The sequence below is a fragment of the Hyperolius riggenbachi genome, chromosome 9 (genome assembly GCF_040937935.1).
Source record: "Hyperolius riggenbachi isolate aHypRig1 chromosome 9, aHypRig1.pri, whole genome shotgun sequence".
NCBI classification, from domain to species: Eukaryota; Metazoa; Chordata; class Amphibia; order Anura; family Hyperoliidae; genus Hyperolius; species Hyperolius riggenbachi.
Window position 1 is genome coordinate 205,448,778 of NC_090654.1, and position 19,354 is coordinate 205,468,131.

A 19,354-nucleotide genomic window follows, 5' to 3' on the forward strand; every position below is an offset into this window, starting at 1 on the left:
GTTAAATTGCCCAATTAGCACATTCCTCCTAGCATAATATATAATCATTTTAGATGGTGCTTGTCCACAATTGTTGCTTTAAAGCGGAATATAACCCTGCATTTCAACTTTGCTCTAAAACATTATTTACAGTATATTATATGCAACCAGCATTTTTTTTTTTACTAGACCAGCATTGGAAGGGTTACACAGTGCTTTAAAGTTCCTGGAGATTTCTGCAGACGCATCCGAAGCTGACACAGATACATTTTGTTTACATAAATGTATCTAAGTGTTGAATGTGACTCATCTCTCTGACTGAGAAGGAGTTGGAGGACAGCCAAAGAGTGTGTAACATTTCTCAATAGATACATATAACTAAATAGAATGTAACAATCTGAACTTCTGCATATCTCTCCACGGAACTTTAAACCTCTGTGTTTAACCCTTCCAATGCTGGTCTAGTAAAAAAAAAATGCTTTTTGCATATAATATGCTGTAAATAAGGCTTTAGAGCAAAGTTGAAATGCAGGGTTATATTCCGCTTTAAGTAATCATGCTCAGTAATGTTGAGGAGGAGAGGAGAGTGGCCAGGCACATGGCTAATTAATATGCACTGCACTTTGTGACGTGTGCAGTGTTTCCTTCCTGGAGCGGCCGCTCTGTGCGGCGATTGGCTGGCGGGACCACGTGATGGCGCATGCGTCCAAGAGTACGCATCACGGATACCAGAGTGAGCTGAAACAACGCGGCTCGCTCTGACGTCCACATCCAACACCACCACGACCATAACGTCCGCTAAAACGCAACATCCTGGTGGGAAAGTAGCCTTATGGCTTTAGTTTGCTTATCAGTTAGGTTTACTATATCCCCGACAAGGTACCGACAAGACAGAAGCTTTCACTTGCATGCCTGACAATTAACTCTTTTAGGCAGCAAAATAAAACAGCCTAGTTATTGATATGTTTTGCACTGTACATAAACATGTATCTCATCATGCCATATGTCACCTCGGGTACACTTTAACTGACGGTTAGCACTACTACACTCTCCTGCAAAGTGCAGTTTAGTTAAAATTGATTTAAACAAGATGATTATTGAAATAATCAAGCAAAAAAAAAAATGGGACATGGGACAAAAAGATCCCCAACAGGCAGACATAATATCTTACACATTTTCCACTCTAACTCGTTGGTAGTCTGACAAAATGGCTCCCACAGACACAGCTTCCACATTTTCCTTTTCCTGTAAGAAAAATAACCAATATGTGTCAATTTACAAATGAACAACAGTAATCTGATCACAGAGACACAGTCACAAGAAAACGTATGTCAGAAATGTCACACCAGGTATATGGAAGCAGCCTTTGCCAGCTTCTTCAAATATGCTACTTTTCTGCATTTTAAAGGGGAATTCCATGAAGTGTCAACGGACTAAATACTAGTAGAAGCAACATTTATAAATCAGCAGAAAACATCAGAATAGTGTTCAGACCTTGTTTAAACTACTCGTCAGTATTCTAACTAATGCCTGGGAATTGAAAAAGATAATTAAAGAAAATGCCTGCTTGACTGACAAGTCCAAAGAGTAACCTTGCGGTACAATAGACTCTTCCTGGGAGAAGTTGTTACAGCAAAATCTGTGGAATTGCCACCTGACAGGAAATTGAAAACCGTAACCAAGACAAACTAATTTTTCAAGAGCAGAATTATTTTTTTTATTATTATATTTGAAAGTTACATAGTTATTTTGGTTGAAAAAAGACATACGTCTACCAAGTTCAACCAGTACAAAGTACAACTCCATCCTGCTCCCTCACATATCCCTGTTGATCCAGAGGAAGGCGAAAAAACCCTTACAAGGCATGGTCCAATTAGCCCCAAAAGGGAAAAATTCCTTCCCGACTCCAGATGGCAATCAGATAAAATCCCTGGATCAACATCATTAGGCATTACCTAGTAATTGTAGCCATAGATGTCTTTCAACGCAAGGAAAGCATCTAAGCCTGCTTTAAATGCAGGTATAGAGTTTGCCATAACAACTTCCTGTGGCAATGCATTCCACATCTTAATCACTCTTACTGTAAAGAACCCTTTCCTAAATCAATGGCTAAAACGTTTTTCCTCCATGTGCAGATCATGTCCTCTAGTGGAAAGTGGATATGAAAGAGAAAAAAGATGTTTGAGAATGAATTGGAGCAACAAATAAACTTGAGGAGGTCTTTTTATTCAGTTTTTTTATGCAGTTGTCATTTAATACTTTTTTAAATCACCCACCTGGAACAAGTATGCAGATCAGCTGCTGTGACTTGGAGTAAGGAAATATTACAGCCAGAGGATTGGAATTACTTCAGCAATGCCTCCACAATTCTCTAACAGCAGTTTACAGGGAAGAGCAGGCCACCACACACAAGAATTAAATACAAACTGCAGTCCCAATTTCTGTACTGACAGTGCAGGGTGCTGATGGCAGTCAACGGTGTGGCAAAAGGCATCACAGGATCATCTAGACTACCAGGGAGAAGATGGGGATGCTAACTCTTAAGGTGGCCACACATGATTGATACAATAAAACTATCCAATTTTACAGCATTTCGATAAAAATGTTCAAATTTACGAAAAATGTATTCGAGCAAGAAATCCAATTGGATTTCACATTTTTATTCAAACAATCGGGTGTGCTGTATTTTTCTGATCAGTTTTTATGAAAATTAAATGGTGTGTGCTAGATTGTCAATTTTCTTACATGCAGTATACTTCCAAGCAATTTTCTCAGAGTTTTCAACCATTTTTTTCATAATTGGTTACAAATTTGAACACACTTGTGTGGTACATTGGTCAGATTTTTTTTAAAATGTTGCAATCAGTCAGAAAAATTGATTGCAATTTTTGAATTGAACAGATATTTTAAAAAATTGTATGGTGTGTGGCCACCTTTAAGCCCAAACCTTTTTTCGAGTTTCTTATGCAATAAAGAATGAGCAAACTGTCAATACGTCCATGCACTATAAATCATGTAGTTTGCTCTTCCTCTGTGTTTTCAGTGGCTGATCACCTGATCATGTGACCACCCCAAAGCTCAGAAAAACAGTAGATTTCTCTAACACAACCTGATACCTAGTTTCCTTTAGGCCGGTTTTACATTGGATTTGTGCAATGCGGTACAGATATAAGAGTAATGTGGTGCAATGCAGTGTGCAAGGGGCCTGAAATGACTGCAATTGAAAAACATGAATTAGTGCTATGTAAGTCTTTGTAATTTCATGCTATTAAAAATTATATTTTCATTTCAATTTCCAGCCAGCTGAGAATTTACAAAGCTGAGGTGAGGCTCAAACTGCAGCTTTTTTGCAAGGCAGGAAGCAGTTCTCTCTTGAAATCTGGACTGCAAAGAAATCACCTGTTTCTCCATCAGTAAGTAGCCACACAGAACACAAGCCCATTAATTATCTACGCCTGGCAGTCTCCTTTGCAACACTGTTGAATGAATGTGTTTTATATACTCACCACTACTATTGGGTATCAGTGCTGGTGTTTGCATAAGGGGAAAGAAAGGGGGAGCATGCCGGACAAACAGATGAGAACGCTTTGCTCCATGCGCTCTGCATCAAATATGGGCCCAGTGGGGAAAACCCAGTGTTCTTCTAAGGATCAATCAAGTGGGCGGCCCGCCCGCGTAAAATCAATTACCGCCTGGCTGGCTGTGTTCCCAGCTGCCATCACCACGTGGCCGGCTATCGCACTGGGTTACCTAGCAAAAACCAGTGCTGCTTCCGAATATGCACAGAGCAGTGCTGCAGAGTAGCAAAGTAGTCGTTACCCGTAGCGTGTCCATCCCTTTCCTGCACATACAGGGCACCATTAGCAGAGTGCACGGCGGAAGCTTTCACTCACCGCTCTTCGCCGTTCGGGTTCCCCTGCTTGCCAGCCACCGACTCATATCTATGATGCCCTCTAGTGGCGAGGCGTCACTGCATAACATCATAGATGTGAGCCGGTGACAGGCAAAGCAGGGAAACCCGAACGGTGAGGAGCGGTGGGTGGATATTTTCATCTCTTGTGTGTAATGGATTTTTTTTCCAGAAATTGTAGATGTAAAGTATACAGTTGAAAGGTCTTTGTTTAGCTTCAGAATTTTTTTTTTACACTGTCTGTCTTATGAACATTTGCCTTCTCTTTATACAAATTGGAGATCCCAGTGAGTTATACAGTATATACTTGCAGCACAGTAGTCATCTGGTGTAAATAGGAGGAGAGCCAGTCAAATATTACTCGGGATAGTTTTAGTTTCTCTCAATGTACTTTGAGGTGGAGAGTCAAACCACGTCTCATTACTTGTCCTTTATGTTATGACTGACATTTCAGTTTTTTTTAGTTTAGTAGAAACTGATCTGACAATTGAACTTGCATTGTTATAAAAAAAAAAATCTGTTAATTAATCCACTTGCTGTATGTTCAATTATACAAAATATTGCATACAAACTGCACAATGTAAGCAATATTGCTTTTCCTACTCAAATGCTGCTAAATGGAATGGTGTTACAGCAGAGATGTTTGATCTCTGCAGTGCTCATACAGTATGTTACTGTATTAAGTGAATTTACTTGCAGAACTTAGAGCCCATGGTTATGTTACAAACTGTGCCTCAGTGGAGCTCACAATCTAATGTTCCAGTCTGATATCTCTACCACAATCTAGGTGAAGGAACCAATTACCATATTAGCATGTTTTGGCATGTGGTGGTAAACAGGAGTGACCCAAGGAAACATGGGTAGCACATACTTGGTCTGCATTGTCTCTATGGTGATGAGACTCTGGATTTGTGTATTTTTTGGAAGTGCTTGATCTCTTTTGGGGATTATGCAGTGTTCTCCCCAGTGGGTGGGCCGCTCAGGTAAAATCAATTACCGGCTGGCTGCGTTCCCAGCTGTCATTACCATGTGGCCAGCTATCGCGCGCGCTGCTCCCGAATCTGCACATCGCTTCCCGGCGAGCTTGTGCAGTCATTGGCTCAGCGGTAGTAAGAGGCGGGACCAGCGCCTGAGGCTAAGTCGACAGTCTGCAGAGGCATGCAGAAAGGCTGTCATCGTGCACAGACACTACTGTCAAGCTTGTAAGTATCCGCCGCCTACTCCCCAATGTGCAATGGGCCCCCGCCCCTATACTTTACCTATCCGTGTGCACCACTAGCTCCGGGCTGCGTCTTTCATCTATACACATGCCCCACGTGGTTGCCAGCGTACACATGGGCGCATGTGTGGAACATAATTAGTGCATATTTAATTTTCCACAACGCCAAATTTCCCCGTGCCGTCCCACCCGGCTACTTTTTCATGCCACCCGGCTGGAATAAAAATCCTGGGGAGAACACTGAAAACCTAATGCTATTTGGAGAAGGATAAATGCTCCGATCTGGGGAGTGGACAAAGGCCACCTACTGATGCTATCTGGTAAGAGAGTGGAGGAACAATGAGCAGCTACTGCTGTTATCGGGGGGGGGGGGGGTTAACAAAGGCAACCTAATCCAGGTATTGGGGGGAAGGGACAATAGCCAGCTAAGACTGCTATCTGGGGAGTTGCCCAATAACCACTATTGGGGCCATTTATCTAGAACTAGCCCTGTTTATGTGACAATATACGGCCCTCTGTGTTATCTCATAATTGCTTTTCCATAAAATAAAAGTCTCTGATTTGAGCCCAGAGACCAATTCCTCTAATGCCGGGAATACACGATGCGTTTTTGCGTTCGTTTTTGCCGTCGTTTTCGCTTTCGATAGATTCTACTCTTGATTCACTGCTCGATTCCCCTCTCGATTCCTTATCTTTTCTTATCAATTACATTCTTTTGAATGAGGAGAATCGAAACGAAAGTAGAATCGACCAGATCCGACAGGTTGGAATTTATCTATCGAACCCATCTATCTAAAGTAAAAACTTAACGTGTATTCCCAGCATAAAACAGGACTAAATTTACATGAAACTTTCTATAGCATAGTATCTGTGACTGTCCCATGGTATGCAGACTAATGTAATTACAGATTATAATGGCCACTCCCCAATTATATGCATCCCTAATCCTGTGATCTCTTCCAAGCATGAAATTGTCCAGGGCAGAAATTAGAAACGACGTTGGAGAGTTTAATTGTCAAATAACACAGCTCGTAATTACAGGCGGAAATGTAATATTAATGAGGGGAAAAAAAAAAAAACTTTAACAGTAAATTACCTTGAAGCCATTATCAATTTTTTTCTAAACTGCGGGTCCTTAGGATAAACTCCGTCCCCCCTGCAGAGAGGTAGGTGATTTTTCTCTGCCTGCTAAACACAGCCATTAAATGTGGCGTGTATCGCAAACCTCCTACTTTTCTTTAAATGAAATTGTTGTGTAGCCTCAGGGGGCCTCTGTCTGTCTTGATCCCAATGTGTCAGTTAATCAGATAAAAAAATAAATAAATGAAATAATCATCAAGTCAGAACTGCAAACAGCCTGAGGGAGGCGGGGAAGGAGAAGGGAAGGGGGGGAAGGGGGGATAGTTATTAAGATTTGGAAGCTGCAAACAAAACAAGACATCCGGATGATGTTACAGCATGTGTAAAGGTTACTGATCGGCTGGGGACCAAACTGGCGTCTCTCCCAGCTGCGTACCTGCCACGGGGCCTGCACCTCTCCCACAAGCCTTTAGGAGTTACATAAACATATTTAACCTTCTTGGAGCTGGTCAGTTCTCACATTTTCTTCTTCACACAGACTTTAGGATTTGCTGGGACTCTATAAAACAGTAATATGACTAATGTAAAACTCTTTTTGAGAGGTCTAGGTTGCTCCTTTTTTAGGGCCTGTTCACACGGGCGTTAAAACACGGCGGTCATGGCATTCAATGCTTTGGCGCTGTCCATTCAAAAGAATGCAAGCACTTTTTAAAAGACTGTACTGTCTTTTTGCACTGTTACATGTAGCATCCAAGATCGGCTACATTCGAAACTTCTGTGTCCCCCTAGGGGGCTTAAAGCACAACATGAAGACTGAACAACAGAAACTAATGCCAAATGCTTTTCTGTTTGGTTGCAGAAAAGCGTTTAGCTTTGACTAAACGAAACGGCCCTGAACACTCGTGTGAATTGGCCCCTACCACTTTCAAACCACTTAAGCAAATACTGTATATGAAATTCAGTGCTGATATGTGACACTTTGTATCACAAGATGAGGATTCTAATACTGAGTGGACATTTCCTAAATATCACTCAACTCAGATGCCGTTTACCAGAATGCATTGGGTTTTTCCTAGTGTCTTTGCCAGACAACTTTAACTGGGTGGATGAAGAAATTGAATTTTGGCTTGGAATCAGGGCCGAAGCCGGTGGGTGCGGCACACGGTGCTCAATACCGAAACTAGGCCCAGACATAGCAGTAATGTTATACTGGGCGGGGCTCATAAGGACGGGGTGCAATCGCTGGACTCCGAATTACTCCTCCCTCAGAGTTGCTACAACTCGGAGGGGAAATAGTATTTAATGCCACAGTAGCAGAGCGAGCAGTCATTCGGCTTACCCTGCGCCCAGCTCACCTGCGACATACCAATACATATGCCTCAGGACACCCAGAAGTGATGCAAGGCTTATTCTAACTTACACTTTTGACACCAATGATGAGGAAGTGCATTAGATGCCACCAGCATCTCAAAGGGGGTCTCTCATTTCTTACTGTGTACAATACTTCCTGAGAATCCTCTAACCAATTATGAACATTTGGTAATGAGTACAGCTCCACGCATGAACGGCAGTGACGAAGATCACAATGGAATCAAGGCATTCTGCATAACAAAATTTATAGAAACAAGAAAATGTTGTCAGCTGATCAGTCGTTTGACCAAGTGGTCCAATTCAAATTATGAACTTCTTTTTATTACGTAAACCAAATTTTGCTTAGTTTTGGGACCAGTTGAATCCCAACTCCAGGAAAATATTTACTTAAAGAGACTCCGTAACAAAAATTGCATCCTGTTTTTTATCATCCTACAATTTCCAAAAGCTATTCTAATGTGTTCTGGCTAACTGCAGCACTTTATACTATCACTGTCTCTGTGATAAAATCAATGTATCTTTCCCCTGTCAGACTTGTCGGCCTGTGTCTGGAAGGCTGCCAAGTTCTTCAGTGTTGTGGTTCTGCTATGAACTCCCCCTTACAGGCCCCTCTATGCACACTGCCTGTGTGTTATTTAGGATTAGAGCAGCTTCTCTCTTCTCTCTCTTATCTTTTACAAGCTGGATAAATCGTCCTCTAAGCTGGCTGGCCTTTCACATACTGAAGAATTACAGACAAGGGCAAAGCTGTTTGCAGGAAGAAACGAGCAGCCTGAAACTTCAGTGCATGAGAACTGCAGAGGGAAAGAAACACACAAATGATCTCTTGAGATTCAAAAGGAAGGCTGTATACAGCCTGCTTGTGTATGGATGTATTTTCTATGTGTGGACATACTGTACATCAACCTACTTCCTGTTTTGGTGGCCATTTTGTTTGTTTATAAACAAACTTTTTAAAACTGTTTTTAACCACTTTTAATGCGGCGAGGAGTGGCGAAATTGTGTCAGAGGGTAATAGGAGATGTCCCCTAACACACTGGTATGTTTACTTTTGTGCGATTTTAACAATACAGATTCTCTTTAAGTTGTGGATACTGTACAAAGTGGACAGAAGCTATCCTGGGTGTTTACTGCTCTGTGTTACTGCATCTGGGAGAATTTCACTTACTTTAACTTACTGTTCTGACATATGTCATAAATCTTAAGAACAGATACAGCAACAAATAAAACCTTTTTGCTAGGCATATATACAGCATACAGATCACGTAGAATGAAAGTAGGAAAAGGAGTGAATAAAGTCCTCAGTCAGAAGTAGCCTCGGGAGTCCACCTTTGCTCCTCTTATATTGACCTCTAAAGGGTTAAATGTGACATCATCTGAGCAGGGACAGATCAATAACTCATCGCCTGCTATTGGCTGATAAGAACCTGTGATATCATGACAAGCACAGTCTTTTACTGCGCATGCACTGGAAAATTCCATTTTCCAATGACCTGTCCCCTTGTTCTAAGGAGACCATTGTTTAATGTACTTGTGAGAATATTTTCATAACAATGGCTCATATTTATGTTGTTCGTCGCCAGCTGGTCTGGCCTCTGCACTGGATACCTCTGATACAGCCTTGGGAGTTCCAGTACAATGTTCTACTGAAAATCAGAACTGTCTTTATTTATCTCTAAGAGAAATTCTCCTTAAAGGGAGATTCTGCAAATCAAGTCTTTAACCTATTTTGGTTCCTGGATGTAGAAACTACGTCCAGGAACCATGCGCGCTCCCGGCCCGCGGTTCGCTAGCCAGGCAATCAGTGAATCGGGCTATGGTGCCCGATCACTGATTCCTCTCCCCCGCTGAAAAAGCGACAGCTTCTCTCGGAAGCTTCGCCTTTTCTGGCTGTTACCTCCCACATGCGTCGCTCTAAGCATGTGTTACGCTTAGAGTGACGTCATGTAAACAAACTCATGGCCGCCATCTTGTGGCCAAAAAGTAATACTACAACCAAAAGTAAAAAAAAAATAAAATCAACACACATTTACATTTTAAACCTATTGTTTACATCCCACCCTCCCAAAACTACCCAAATAAAATGTTTGAGGCTAAGTTCACAGGGGGACGTTTAAGTCGCACGTTAAAACAGCATTTAAAGCAGAATAACTCACTGCAATGAAAAATCAATGCCCCATTCACAGTGCACACGTTGCGTTAGTGACTAACGCTGCACGTTAATTAAAAGTACTGCATGCAGTGCGTTATACACGTTATTAGCTGCGTTGGACTGTTTGCACATGCTCAGTAATGACTTGGAAGCATACTTTTCATTGGCTGTATTTTTTACTGTATCTGCTGTATGCGACGGTAACGCTGCGTTGCCACTTTTTGGGCGCGTTGCGTTGTAAGCTTGCGGTGCGACTTTAACGTGGCATCAAAACGCAACGTCCCACTGTGAATCTAGCCTCATATAAAAAAAACCATTACAATAAAAAAAAACATGTAAATATTTACCTAAGGGTCTAAACTTTTTAAATATCAATGTAAAGATGATATATTTCTATATTTTTTTTATTTCAAACTTGTAAATAGTGATAGATGCAAAACGGAAAAAATGCACCTTTATTTCCGAATAAAATATTGTCGCCATACATTGTGATAGGGACATAATTTTAACGGTGTAATAACCGGGACATATGGGCAAATACAATACGTGACTTTTAATTATGGAGGCATGTATTATTTTAAAACTATAATGGCTGAAAACTGAGAAATAATAAATTTTTTCAGTTTTTTTCTTATTCTTCCTGTTAAAATGCATTTACAGTAAAGTGGCTCTTAGCAAAATGTACCCCCCAAAGAAAGCCTAATTGGTGGCGGAAAAAACAAGATATAGATCAGTTCATTGTGATAAGTAGTGATAAAGCTATAGGCTAATGAATGGGAGGTGAACATTTCTCAAGTGAAAACGACGGAAGGCGAATGGGTTAAACTAAACTCAGTTAAAGTAACTGAGGCCTACGAATTCAAGCATATAATACTTAAATTCTAACAGTTTTCATAATAAAAAATAAAGCACAGACAACCCTTTTAGACGCATATTTTCAGAACTACTGCTTATGGTAAGATATTCCACATATTAACCATTTTCACTCTTTTCTAAATAGATAGCAAAATCTAATTTCCGCCATACAAAGGTCATATACTTTTGCCTACAAAGTACCACTTTGTGGGAAAATTCCTTCGAGCCCCCTAAAGCCCCTTGGATAACAGTTGTCATACATCTTTCTGGGTGTAAACAATCATTTATAAACCATCAGTTAACAACATTTTTAAACAACCATTTCAAAGGCAAAGCCTACTACAAAGAGTAGTGATTCTGTTAAATGTAATCTTTACTCATAATCATTTTTGGAGAACCAAGTAGAGATGATGCATCTCACTATTCATTTTTCCTAGATATTCCTAGACAAGAAATGAAGCCAGAAAAAAATGCTTTTCGCAAGACCCATTTCTCCTGTGATATTGTTATTAGTTCTCCTTGCCACATGCAAATAAACAAAAACTCAAAATAAGAAAAGTATCACAAAACAAATGTATCAACATTACACAATTGGCTAGTAATTACCCATAGACTCTGGCTGCAACCCTCACGCTTGCTATGATTTGAATTAGGCTACATATTGTATCTAACATTATGGTGTGTGTACCGTCAAATTCCTATGCACCTCTCCACAAAAAAAAGGAAAAAAAAAGAAAAGAACCACCTTGTTGAAAGAGTGTTTTTTTGTTGTTGTTATCGTTTTTTACACCTTCCAGAAAGTGAATGAATGAAAAGCATTTTTACCTTTACGCCTGCATGCTACTTTGTCACCCAGTACAGTGTGAGAGTGTGGAAAAAATATAACATATTGCTCTTTTAACAATGGAATAGAGTGCTTTTAAACTAACTTTTCCTGTGAGTAGCATCATACCTCTATAAACCCAATTTAGCCTTTTGCTAGGTACACACTATGAGATTTTCTGGCAGATCGATTATTTCCATCATGTCTGATCTGATTTCCAATCTATCTCCGAGCATTTTACAATTAATTTCTGATAGGAGTGAATAGAAAATATTCGGAAATCGATCGGAAATCAGATCGGACATGTTGGCAATAATCGATCTGACAGTAAATCTGTCAGAAAATCTCATAGTGTGTACCTTAAATCAGTGCTTAATAGTGCTTCATAGCCCCTTCGTGTTACAGTGCAATAATAAACAATGCACTAAAAACAGTGGGGGCCAGAAGTCTGAGACCACTAGACTATTTGTGCACTGTTTTCTAATTTAACAAATGTTTTTACAAAACTTCAATAAAGAACTGCATGTTTGTAAAAACACACACATGAATTTCTAGGTATCTAAACATCTTTGCCCTTTTGCTTTAAAGTGGACCTGAACTCTTGTGCAGGACACAAGGAACAGAGAAATGTACCCTGTGTGCTTTTAGAGAGAAGAGCCTAATTCCTCCTTTGATCTCTTAGCGGTGACAGCACAGAAATTTGCCAGTCCTCGGCAGACACAGCTAATATGTAAATACAGGAGGTTAACCCTTTTTTTGTTTCCATGAAAGCAGTAAGTAGACACATTGCAGATTTATTGCAATTCTATCAGCTGCAACAAAGAAATATTTTAATTGTTTATAAGGCTATTATGCTGTTGCTTATCTTTCAGGGCAGAAAGGAAGTTCTAAGTTCAGGTCTGCTTTATTGGCAGCCTGCCCCTGAATTGGCATGGACTGCACAAGTTTGTAAAAAAACCAAAACTTGATAATCCACGTTATCCCAAGACAGTTTCAGAATGTTCTACAGGCATAGTCTGATGTTACTGAGTGCTTAGCTTTCTGAGTCTACAAGAATAAATGTTCAGTGGGGTTGAGGTTAGGTGACTGTAGCAGAATGTCACTAACCGTAAGATCTCAATAAACTTCTTTGATGTTCAAGTTGTTCTTGTAGATCTTTGACTTAGTTCTACAGCATTATGAATACTCCAAAACGATCCAAATCAGAGGGTACAGCATGTCTCTGAAGAATGTAGTGCCTATGCCAGCAGGGTGTAGCTGGACTTGATGCTGGTTTCCTACTGTGTCACTAGGTTTTATTGTTACTTTGATACACTGCGATGTCAATCACTCTTCTGTCTGTCGCCTTAGACAAATCCTTATGTTATTGCTATCGAGCATACAATTGGATCGACCATTTATTAGGCTTTTTCTTGCTATTTTCTTGCTTGCTGGTTGTTCAAAACCCATTTTATTGACAATTTTGAAAATATCATCTAGGAGAAAAAATTAATTGCATATGCACCATATGTACAGTCGTGGCTGAAATTGTTGGCACCCCAGATTTTTTTTCTCCAGAAAATCAAGTATTTCACACAGAAAAGTATTGCGGTAACGCATGTTTTACTATACACATGTTTATACCCTTTGTGTGTCTTGAAACAAAACAAAAAAAGGAGGTGGGAAAAAGCAAATTGGACTTAATGTCACACAAAACTCCCAAAAATTGACTGGACAAAATGATTGGCACCCTTTCAAAATTGTGGCTAAAGAAGATTGTTTCAAGCATGTGATGCTCCTTTATACTCACCTGGGGCAAGTAACAGGTGTGGGCAATTTAAAAATCACACCTAAAAGCAGATACAAAGGAGAGACATTCACTTAGTCTTTGCACTGTGTGTCTGTGTGCCACACTAAGCATGGACAACAGAAAGAGGAGAAGAGAACTGTCTGAGGACTCGAGAACCAAAATTGTGGAAAAATAACAATATCAAGGTTACAAGGCTGTCTCCAGAGATTTAGATTTGCCTTTGTCCACAGTGCGCAACATTATCAAAAAGTTTACAACCCATGGCCAGAGATGGGCAAGCTACTCAGAATTTAAATGCTAATAAAACGCTGATTAATCAGCTGTGACCGCAGGAGACCGGGGGTTAACTTTCTGGAGAAGTGTGCGCGACAGTCTGCACTCCATTCCGCATCACAGAAGAACTGTGAGCCGTATTCCACAACTCACTACCGTGCTTCCTCCTTCCGGCTTGAAAGAGGAAGCGCAGTAGTGAGTCATGCAACGCGGCTCACTGTTCTCCTATTATGCGTAATGGAGCGTAGACTGTCGCGCAGACTTCTGGGAGAGTTAACCCCTCGTCATCCGCGGTCACAACTGATTAATCAGTGCTTCATTAGCATTTAAATTCCAAATAGCTTTCTACTCCAAATTAGTCAGAAGCCCATCTTTGCCCACGGCACTGTAGCCAATCTCCATGGATGTGGACAGAAGAGAAAAATTGCAACGCAGGATAGTCCGGATAGTGGATTAGCAGCCCCAAACAACTTCCAAAGAAATCAAAGCTGTCCTGCAGGTTTACAGAGCATCAGCGCCAACTATCTTCATTTAAATTAAATGAAACAATATGGCAGAAGACCCAGGAGGATACCACTGCTGACACAGAGACATTAAAAAAAGCATGACAACAGTTTTCCAAAATGTACTTGAGTAAGCCAAAATTCTTCTGGGAAACCATCTTGTGGACAGATGAGACCAAGATACAGCTATTTGGTAAAGCAAATCATTCTACTGTTTGCCGAAAACGGAATGAGGCCAACAAAGAGGAGAATAAAGCACCTACAGTAAAATATGGTGGAGGTTCAATGTTTTGGGGTTGTTTTGCTGCCTCTGGGTGTCTTAAATGTGTGCAAGGCATCATGAAATTTTAGGATTACCAAATTACATAATTTGGGAACAAGCTGGGATTATCATTTCATTGGAAACAGATGCCTTGAAGGTTCACTTTTTACATTTGGAAATACAGGTAGACCCTGAGAATGCTACTATTAGCACTACCAATTATTTTAAGCCTACTGATCGCAATGGGTATCTGAACTATCATAGTGCCCATTATAAACCATGGCTGAGAAATGTACCATTCGGCCAGTTTAACGACTGCGCCACAATTGTACGAAGAACGACGACTATCACCAACAATCTGCGATCTTGAAATCGCGATTTTTGGAAAAACATTATCCTGGAACCTTAATAGAATCAGCCTATGAAAGAGCTTCTAACCTCTCACAGCAGGATTGTCTCCTGCCTAGCGCCACTGCTCAAGAAAAATGTATTGATGCCGCAAATATAATTACTAATAGCCTGCCAATTATTGTACATTTTTCTGGAAAGGCAGGTGACTGCAGGAAGATTTTTGATAAGTACTTGCCTGTCCTGTTGAGTGATCCCATACTTAAGCAGACCTTGCCCATGAAACCTAAGGTAATTTACAGAAGAGGCAAGACTATTAGAGGCCACATAGCACCTAGTAGACTTGCCTCTAAGCAACAGTCCAACACCAACAATAGTATACAGACCAGGACCTCTGAAAGGCCTGGCTGTTTTTCATGTAAATCCATACGCAGTCTGTGCTGTAAAACCATTGTCAACCAATTCCTGTGTAGAGTACTGTATAAAAAGCCATGTAACTTGTCAAAGTACACATGTAATCTATTTATTAAGCTGTCCGTGTAACCTTGCCTATGTAGGCCGCACAACTCAGAAGTTTCAGGCTAGACTGAATAAACACAGATCCAACATTGCGAAGGGCGAATTGAAACATGGAGAGTCCAACCATTTTCATTTTGTCCACAACAGGAATTTTGAGGTCTTCAGTGTTACCATCATAGAACAAGTTCACTATCCAAATAAATACGAAAGGTTCCGCGTCCTGTGTAGACGCAAGTCCTTTTGGATCCCTAAGTTGGAGACCTTGGAGCCAAGTGGCTTGAATAAATGTTTAGAAGAGATGAGCCACCTCCAGCCCATTGTACAGTGACAATTGAATATTGGCTTTTTAATACCAACTATCTCATTTTCTTCCCTCCTTCCCCCCCCTCCCCTTTCCCCCCCCTGTTCCACCCCCTCCCTCCCCCTAATTGGTAGTATTGTTGTGTAGAACTGACTGTGATAGCCAGTGTATATATATATATATATATATATATATATATATAAATAACTTTATTTTTTGATAAAATTTTATATATATATATAATTTTAAAATATTGTGCCAAGGTGATGCAATATATTTCTCCCTGGTATCCTTTTTCCTGCTCTGCTGCACTAGGTGTCTTTATCCTGGTTACTTGCATCTATGGTTTTGTACTCTACTCCTCTCTTTCCTGCCAATTATTTGGATACATGCACTACTGTCTTCTTTTTTTCATATTGCATAAATCTGTGATTCGTCTGCCCTTCTCTTAGAGGCATTACTGTTTCTATGTAGTGCTATTAGGAGTAATATGGTCCATACTCTCTACCTACACAAAGCCAATTGGCTAACTTCTAATGATGTTCGTTTTCGGAATGTATATAATAGACATTGTATTAATGACTTGAAAAAACGGAGGGTGTACCTTCGTGAAACACGTTGTCTGTCTTAATAAATCCCTATTTTATTAATTGATTGCCCCTCTTATGTATATACCGTCCTAGTGGCGGTTTCCCATTAGTCCTATCAACTGTTGTCTCTGATGTCCAGGCGCCGTTCACTGCGCAGCTTACGCCTGAGCAGAACGGGCGTCCTGGTTTCCATGACAGTATCTTTGTGACGCGGAGGGTTCCGGAGAGTGATGTCATATCCGCCCCACGAGCCCAAGCGAGATTCTGGAGAGCTCAGTCCCTGGCTCGGCATTGTGGGACACAGGCGAACCGTGGCCGAGAGCGCTGTGCCAGCCAATTGAAGATCAGGTGAGACCTGTCTATTGGGAATGTATTGAAGTGTGTGCTTCAAGTCTCAGAGCGCCCCTCTTTTCCTCTATTGTATTTTTTTTTCTCTATTATAGCAAAATGTGTTACTGCAATACTTTTCTGTGAGAAATACTTGATTTTCTGGGAAAAAAATTCTGGGGTGCCAACAATTTCGGCCATGACTGTACCTATGTTCAAAGTTGATCTCTCTGTCTGGCCTCTATCCAATTAACTTTTTCTCCTAGGAGATACTTTTTCATCTTAACTTAAAAAATATTTTTTTCAGCACTCAGCAATTGAAAAAGTACTAATAAGTAGGCAAGAGAGTCAAAGTTATAGTAAGTAATTTCTTGCATGGTCGGAACTTTACGGCCTGTTTAGACTATGCGCGTTCCTAGCCGTTTTCAGGGAACGTGTCCGGGTACCAAAAACGCATAGAAACGGTTCCTAATGCTTTTGAATGGGCTAGTTCACATGTATGCGTATAAGACGCATACGTTTCTTATTCACATTGCTGCATGCAGTTCTGTCCGTCACGCATAGAAACGGACGCAATGAAAGTCTATGGACGCGTATCAAAAACGTACGTTTCCCTCTGCGGTTCCCATAATTCTTTTTTTTTCCCTGGGTCACGTGTGTGTGCAAATCGCAATAGAAAACGCAGTAGAACGCAAGAAAAACGCATGCGTTTTTCAACTTGCGTTTCTTTGATTTTATACGCGTTCTTCATACGCTGACAGTCTGAACAGGCCCTAATATTGGTAATGATTGATGAAAATATCTCCTTGGAGAAAACTCAGGAGAAAAGACAACAGGCTATGGGGGTGCCTCTCTCTCATGAGTCTTATCTCCCTGCCATTGCACACAAGAGACCCACTTATGGAAAACTCCCATCCAAAACTGTCCACTAGATTTATTCCAAAACTGTCCACTAGATTTATAACCAGTGGTTCTATGACCAAAATGCAGGCCCAAAGAAGAAGCCATTGCCTCTGTAATGCCTGGTACACACCATGCAATTCCCCGTCAGATAGACAGGTCGAAATCATTATTTCCCGCAGGTCCGATCTCCTTACCGATCCTTTTTCTAAACGATTTTGTATAGAAGTGATTGGAAAATTGATCAGTAAAACAAATCGAAAATTAGATCGGACCTGTCGGAAATAATCTATTCGACCAATCTATCTGATGAAAAATTGCATGGTGTGTACCAGGCATAAGAGATTGCTGTTTTGGGCAAAACAACTACCCAATAAAAATAGAAGATGGTTATTGGCTAAAGGGTCTGTACCCCAAAGGCTAAGCACTTAGACTTCAAAGAAAATTGGCCGGGGAAATTGAAGAGACTCTAACAAAATGTTCATCATTATTTCTTCTATCCTATAAGTTCCTATGCCTGTTCTAATGTGGTCTGGCTTACTGCAGCCTTTCCTACTTGCATAGTGACTGTATTATCTCTGTTATATGATCTAATCTTCTCTCCTCTGTCGGCTCTGTGTGGCTGAGGCACTCAGACTGGAATGTGCAGGGCTGCTTGTGATTGGATAGAAGCTATACACACCCTCTCCAGGCCCCCTGCAGGCTCTGTATGACTCACACACTCTGCTTATGTGAGCCTATCACAAGCTGGTTAGTTTGTTTGTAAACACTGCCTAAAACTGACAATTACAAGCCAGGTTTGCAGCAGAGAGTGGCAGAAACTGCACAGAGGGGCCCAAGAGAACATAATGAATAGAATGGTATGCTTTTTGTTGTAAGAATTTTAGAGTACAGATTATCTTTAAGGGAGGAAATAATGTCAAGATTGGCTTCACGCTATGGAAATCCAAAATGGCAAATGCCAGGAGCAGAATTCTCTTGATTTACTATATAAAATTCACTGAAATCAAAATGTAGAAAGTGCAATACATGTGTTATGTAAGTAGAGCAAGTATAGAAGTACAAAAGTACTTATACAGCATACCGGTATGTGTTTTTTTTTCCTAAGCTAGTATGGCTGACAAGCTCCTCTTTAAAGGCTACTTCGATCTAAACAATACCCAAGAAACACTGAAGTGAACCCTGTGAGAAGAGAGCAACTTGTTTCACAACAGACACAGAAAAAAAAAGCAAGGCATAAACTTCAATCTACAATAGACAGTGTTATAATGATAGAAAAAGCTATTAAAGACCAAAAACCCAAATCCTAAATGAACTTAGCATAAAGAACCAAACTGCAGGAAATTCCACGCACGGAGATTAAACAGAAGCAACACAAGCTAACAAACAAAATGTATGAGATCAGTAATAAATGTTGAAGGATGCTTGCAAGGGCAATCAGGAAGAAAAGGTAAGCACTCTATATTCATCACATTAAGTCACAGAAGCAAGAAACAGAACTTCAGTCTCCTGAAATTGCTAATGCTCTCAAAGAATAATCAAGTTGTTTATAACTAGCTCTACATCTTCTGGCCACATGATTAAACAGAGGGTTGGAAAATATCTCACAGAGCCAGGAGGACTACCAGTCCTGCAACTATAGATCTGTGGGGAAATGGAAGAGGGCATCATGACTGACTAACTTCTAAAATCCCTAAATAGAAAATTGCCAGGACCTGATGGGCTCGCCAAAATATTACACTAATTTCCAAGAGATACTGGTGAAACCACTGTGCACTTTCCTATACATTTTAAAAGAAGGTGAAAAGATCTCTTTGAAGTGTTTAAATACAGATAAGACAGATATATTTAAAGCATACCTAAAGTAGTACAAAACTTTCTTAATAAATGTCCACATAACAGGATGCTGATACACATTTCCTAAAATATCTTCCTTCGTCCTCAAAGAAGTTTTAAATCAGGATGATACCATTTATTGGCTAACTTAAAACGTGTACGTGTCTGTAGGAGTCTGAAGAGGGGTGATTAGATGAAAGTTTACTCTTTTTTAGCCAATAAACGGTATCATCCTGATTCCAAACTTCTTGAGGATAAAGGAAGAAATCTTAGGATATGTGTATGTGCATCTGTTATGTGGATTAAAAAACGTCTTT

General features: G+C 40.4%; 1 protein-coding gene across 1 annotated transcript in view; it reads right to left on the reverse strand.

Annotated features, from left to right (window-relative positions):
- The window catches only part of DPH6 (diphthamine biosynthesis 6), a 138,472-nt gene that overhangs the window by 78,375 nt on the left and 40,743 nt on the right, over positions 1–19,354 (reverse strand). The window contains exon 4 of the mRNA XM_068251796.1: positions 1,151–1,224. Coding sequence (XP_068107897.1) covers positions 1,151–1,224 — 74 coding nt within the window. The remainder of the gene's footprint in view (positions 1–1,150; positions 1,225–19,354) is intronic.